The sequence below is a fragment of the Leucoraja erinacea genome, chromosome 20 (assembly GCF_028641065.1).
Source record: "Leucoraja erinacea ecotype New England chromosome 20, Leri_hhj_1, whole genome shotgun sequence".
NCBI classification, from domain to species: Eukaryota; Metazoa; Chordata; class Chondrichthyes; order Rajiformes; family Rajidae; genus Leucoraja; species Leucoraja erinaceus.
In genome coordinates this window covers 21,767,115-21,773,114 of record NC_073396.1, presented here as the reverse complement: position 1 = coordinate 21,773,114, position 6,000 = coordinate 21,767,115, and the positions used below count along the sequence as shown (strand labels likewise).

At 53.2% G+C, this 6,000-nt stretch overlaps 1 protein-coding gene across 1 annotated transcript in view; it reads right to left on the bottom strand.

Annotated features, from left to right (window-relative positions):
- Positions 1-1,463: 1,463 nt before the first annotated feature.
- trrap (transformation/transcription domain-associated protein) overlaps positions 1,464-6,000 on the bottom strand; it is a 168,782-nt gene continuing 164,245 nt past the window's right edge. Inside the window, 2 exon segments of the mRNA XM_055651623.1 lie at positions 1,464-3,665; positions 4,030-4,224. Coding sequence (XP_055507598.1) covers positions 3,381-3,665; positions 4,030-4,224 — 480 coding nt within the window. The 3' untranslated portion in view covers positions 1,464-3,380.

Below are 6,000 nucleotides of genomic sequence, written 5' to 3'. Positions count from 1 at the left end.
CCCGCACGTCTGGAGTGTGGGAGGACACTGGAGCACCCAGCGAAAACCCACGTGGCCGCAGGGAGAACGTGCAAACTCCGTACAGACAGCACCCGAGGTCAGGATCCAACCAGGGTCACTGACGTTGTAAAGCAACAACTCTGCCGCAGCGCCTCCATGCCGTCCCGTGTCGTTGGCTGTTTTGGGCCCCGGGACCGGAAGGCAGCTCAAAAACGCGCCTTCCTTTTGCTTCCCCGGGTGTTTAGGCACTGGGAGGGAAGATTCACACTCAGGTCTTGCCATGTTTGATAGAGCACGGGCCCAGTCTATATGCTGGGGCCTCTGCTGTCTCTCTGTCTGCCACTCCCACATAACGATGCCAATGAACCGTGACGGCCTGCAGTAATCAATATTAAATGAATTTCCAGACAGTGACAGCTCGAGAGAGCTGGTGGAAATGAAGACGGCAAAGTTGAATGCAATCATCTTTCTGTCACCAAAATAAATCAGGCCACATCTTGTGGAGCGAGCAAACAGGTCTGGAGCTAAGGGGCGGTGGGACAAGTTGGGAGCGTTATTGCCTCTGCTTCAGTCCCAAAGCTCCGAGGAACGTCAGATAGGCAGCAAAGGGAGGGACAGGGATCCCATGCAGGCAGAGGAGATCAGTTTAAAGGCATCATTTTGTGGCACCATCGTTTCAAAATCGTGAGAGGAATGGATCGGGTAGTCGCACAGTTTCTCTTGCCCAGATTTGGGGGAATCGAGAACCGAGGCTGGTCTCCTGCTCAACCACGAAGACCGGGAACCAGGGAGGAGGGTGGAGGGATTTCGTTGTCTCTGTACTGTACACTGACAATGACAATTAAAATTGAATCTGAATCTGAATCTGAGGGAGTCGGCAATGGTGGCAGGCGCTGGGCAAAGGGCAGATTTCAAGAGGAGAGGAGCGATCCTCTGTATCTTTAAGATGAGTGGCGTGCCCTTGTTATGCGGCTGCAAGTAAAGCCGCTGTCCCACTGTATGAGGTAATTCACGAGTTCTCCCGGGTTTCCCCCTCCCCCCGATTCAAACTAGGAGAATGTCTGTAGCGGGTCCGTAGGAGTATGTGGATGACTCGTAGCGACTCGTAATGCTAACGGTAGGTAGTCGGGACATCCGGTAAACTCGTGACGTTTTTTCATCCCTGCAAGAAATGTCCACGAGTAAAAAAATACTCGTGATGAAAAAAATTGTTACTTTTCATACCTACCGTTAGCATTACGAGCCGCTACGAGACATCCACGAACTCCTACGGATCCGCTACGCACATTATCTGAGTTTGAATCATGGGAAAACTCGGGAGAACTCGTGAATTACCTCCTACAGTGGGACAGGGGCTTAAGAATTTCATGGCTCAGCTTTCGGTACAGATGGCAATTAAACACTTGGGTCTTAACTATTTACCCAGCGATCCTTTGGAAAACACATAAATCAGTCCAAGCATCTTTCATTACAAAAGGGTTTATTTTATTCCAAAAAGATCTGTACACAAATGCAATTCTCTTAAACATCATGGAAGATTTTCAAAGCATTGGTTGAAAAAGCATCCAATATTTTGTTTTAAAAAGTCGAAATAAAAATTCATAAATTACAAAAGAATGGTCAGACTGAGCTACAAATATTACACGTGTTACGGGACTGACAGTGACCTCCGTCAGTGAGCGCACATTCCTTATGAAGACATCTCCACCCGCCTGCTAACCCTCCCACACAAACACCTGCTGGAGGTTTATTAAACAGTGGGACGGGGAGTCTGAAAAATACTCAAATATTTTGCCGTCCACGCTGATAATCCCGACGGAAATGCAGGTGCTGGAACCGTGAGCAAAACACTAAGTGCTGGAGGAACTCAGTGGGTCAGGCAGCATCTTAGTTTAGTTCCGGGTCCACCACTGGCTATTTCTGGCAACTGGTGGTCCGGCACCTCCAGCCAATCTCGACCTCATCGGGAATTCCGCGGCCGATCTAATTTGCCACACGTGGCCGGGACTCTGGAACTCCGGCCCGGCCGGAGCCAGCAGATCCAATCCCACTTTGCAAGCCGGCATCTTGGTTGTGACCTCTGTTGGTCCGGAAAAACGGATAATCCAGAAAGGCTGTGGATCCCAAGGGTTCAGGAAAATCGGTGGTGGGCCTGCACAGCGCAGAAACAGGCCCTTCGGCCCACCGAGCCCGCGCCAACCATTGATCCCCCCCCATACACTAGTTCTATTCTACACTTTAGGGACAATTTACAGAAGCCAATTGACCAACAAACCTGGAGTGTGGGAGGAAACCGGAGAGCCCGGAGAAAACCCACGTGGTCACAGGGAGAACGTGCAAACTCTGTACCGGCAGCACCCGAGGTCAGGATGGAATCTGGGTCTGTAGCGCTGTGAGGCAGCGGATCCACTGTTGCGTCACCATGCCACCCACATCTGCGGAGGGAATGTTTTTGGTCGGGATTCAATGTCGCCTGTTCATTCCCTCCACAGATGCTGCCTGAGACGCCGAGCTCCTCCAGCACTTTGTGTTTTACGCTGATAATCCCCCACGATCGTTCCCACTCGGGAATGAATGAACGAACGACGCACCCTCTCTTTTTACAGAATGCTACAAGGAGGAAAATTAAAATAAAAGCAGCCAACTCCAACATTCAGCTGCCGGTCTGTAGCAGACAGGCCCGCTGGCCGCTGGTCCTCCCACGGCAGTCCTCCCAAGCTGCAACGCCTCCTCTCAGCGCTAGTACGCTACTGTAAAAAAAGCACCTTGACTCTGGAGCCAGGGAGTTAGCTGCCTGCATTTTACACACTGCTTCTTCGACAGCTCTGTCCCTCTGTTCATTCAAATTCTCCTTGAAACTTACAGACCATGGAGGAATACTGCGGACATGACAAGTGGCACCAACTTCAAGATCCAGTGATTTGGACCCTGTGATTCACTCTCTCTCTCTCTCTCTCTCTCTCTTTCTCACTCTCTTTCTCTCACTCACTTTCTTCAACCCTACCCCAGTTTGTTCACATTTGTGTGCTAGCTCTGTTTGCTTTACTCCCTCTCACCTCCCCCCCACTCCTCTTTGCTGTCAATACCTGCCTGGCATTTAAGCGGACATTCGAAGGGGTAACTGTTCCCTCTGCCGCTCATGTGCTTGTCTTTCCTCTCCTCTCCACTCCCTTTCCCTGCCCCTCTCCCTTCTCCTTCCTCCCGAAGAGAGGAGGGGCAAGGAAGGGGTGGGGTGAGAGTGGGGGGTCTAGAGCCAGGGGTGCCAGGCTGGGTCCACGGAGGCCAGTGGGCATGGGGTGGGGTAGGAGGGGAGGGTCTTGATCCGGGGTGCCAGGCTGGGTGTTGCAGGGCAATGGGCACAGGGTGGGGTGAGGGGGGGTCTAGAGCCAGGGGTGCCAGGCTGGGTCCATGCGGCACAGATTGTCCAGGCTGTTGGCAGCAGCCACCAGCGTGCTGACCTTGCTCTCTCCGCCCTCAAACAGGGCCAGGCTGTGTAGGCGGGTGACGATGGCGGTCACTGCCTTCTGCACCAGTGACACCAGCTGCTGGCTGTCCATGTTCTCGGGCTGCCCGGCTGCCGACAGTGGTGACGACGTGTCCTCCTGCGTCTTCTTGTGCCAGGCGATGATCTCGTCACGCAGCACCGCCTTCAGGATGCCGTCCACCTGCGGCCCAGGGGAGACAGTGGGTTACACGGGGAGACAGTGTGTTACATGGGGAGGGGGAAGGAGGTGAGGGGGGAAGGAAGAGAGGGGGGAAGGAAGTGAGGGGGGAAGGAAGTGAGGGGGGAAGGAAGAGAGGGGGGGGGAAGGAAGAAAGGGGGGGGAAGGAAGTGAGGGGGGAAGGTAGTGAGGGGGGAAGGAAGTGGGGGGCCGGGAGTGGGGAGGGAAGGGAAGGAAGTGAGGGGGGAAGGAAGAGAGGGGGGAAGGAAAAGTGAGGGGGGAAGGAAGTGAGGGGGGAAGGAAGAGAGGGGGGAAGGAAGAGAGGGGGGAAGGGGGGGGAAGCAAGTGAGGAGGGCACGAGGCTTACCTTGAAGTTGGGTTGAGCAAAGCACCTAGCGACGGCGATCATGGAGGCGGTGAGGGGGCCGGAGACACCGATGGTGGTGAGGAACTCGGAGATGTTTGGCGTGAGCCGGAAGGGCACGGGGCGATTGGCGTCTAGATCACCCGTGGAGTCGTTGATGTCAAACCTGAAGTAGGCAACGTTCAGCTTCCCCGTGTCCTGCAACACATCAATGGGTCAGAACCCGCACACGCACACGGACACGCACACAGACACGCACACACAGACACGGACACGGACACAGACACGGACACGGACACAGCAAAAACAGCAAATATTGTACAGGTCCAACACCGATTCTCCGGCACCCTTGGATTCACAGCCTTGCCGGATTTTTCGTTTTGCCGGACCAAGATCACAGCCTCCGAGACCGGAATGGTCTGACTAGGCCGCCAGAGGGCCAAGATACCGGCTCGCAAAGTTAGCCTTGGACGTCAGCTATGGTAACAGTTGTGGATATGGGTCACGTGAAGGGTAGATTAGTTGAAGTTGGTATCATGTTGGGCACGGACATTGTGGGCAGAATGGCCTGCTCCTGTGCTGTACTGTTCTCTGTTCAATTTTCTTCACATAATGCTGCGTTCCTCTTTCAAATACCTCACGTCGGCGTGGCACGGTGGCGCAGCGGTAGAGTTGCTGCCTTACAGCTCCAGACACAAGGGGTTCAATCCTGACCACGGGTGCTGTCTGTACGGAGTTTGTACATTCTCCCCGTGACCGCGTGGGCTTTCTCCGGGTGCTCCACTTTCCTCCCACACAGGACGTACAGGTTTGTGGATTATTAATTAGTTTCTGTAAATTGTCCCTGGTGTGTAGGATAATGCTAATGTACGGGGTGATAGTTTGTCAGCAGGACTCAGTGGGCCGAAGGGCCTGTGTCCACGCTGTATCTCTAAAGTCTAAAGACAATGGAAGGAACTGTTCCGTAACCCTGAGCATCCTAGAGGTCCGAAACCGTCTTCTGGCTGATCGATTGGTTGTAAGTGTTTAATCGGTGGGATTCAGTGGATTAAGAGATGAAGCTGGATCACAACTGCGATTTGAAATAAAGACACCAGCTCACATTGATCACTGGAGATTTCCATCAGTTTAGTTACTTCTTATAAAATGAAAATTATTGACATTTCTGTTACAAGGAGAGGAGCGGGCAGCTAAGCATTTAGTGCACTGATCCTCCTCGATTGGATAAGCAGTGCCTTGCACTGTATTGATTAAAAAACTCGTCTGTGGTGGACTTTCAGTGTAGACTGGCAGCTACTGTAGAACAGGTGGCAGTGAATGCAGGGAGGAGTGGGATTCGGGGGCTGTGCTAATGCAGGTTCACCGTCGTTGTTATGGCACCCCTTGGTTCTGGAGCCTTTCTGGATTATCCGTTTAGCCGGACAGATGGAGATCACGGCCTCCGACAGGAGTCCAGTGGAACCGGAATGGTCCACCTCGGCCGCCGGGGCGGGGGTGGGGGCGCGCGATAACGGCGGCAAAGTTGACCATGAGAACGGACCTGCCAGCTCTGACTGGGCAAGAGTTCCAGAACCCCGGCCACAGGGGGCAAAATCCACGCGCCTATTGGCCGCGGAAGTCCCGATGAGGTTGAGATCTGTCGGGGTGGGGGGGGTGGGGTTCAAGCGCGCTCTCGTAATTTTGACCAGATTAAAGGACGTGCCAGACCACCAGTTGTGGGGAAAATCAGTGGCGGACCTGTACAATGAAACAGCCTGTGATGATAGACATACAGCTCCTTTAAACTTTCCCCCTCTCACCTTCAATATATTTCTATTCTGGGAAAGAGGTCTGACTGTCTACCCTACCTCTGCTATGGTTTCATCCCACATCCCAAAGATAGTTTAGTTTAGTTTATTGTCACGTGCACCAAGCTACAGTGAAAATGTTGTTTGTTGCGTGCTAACCCGTCAGAGGAACGACTGCACATGATTA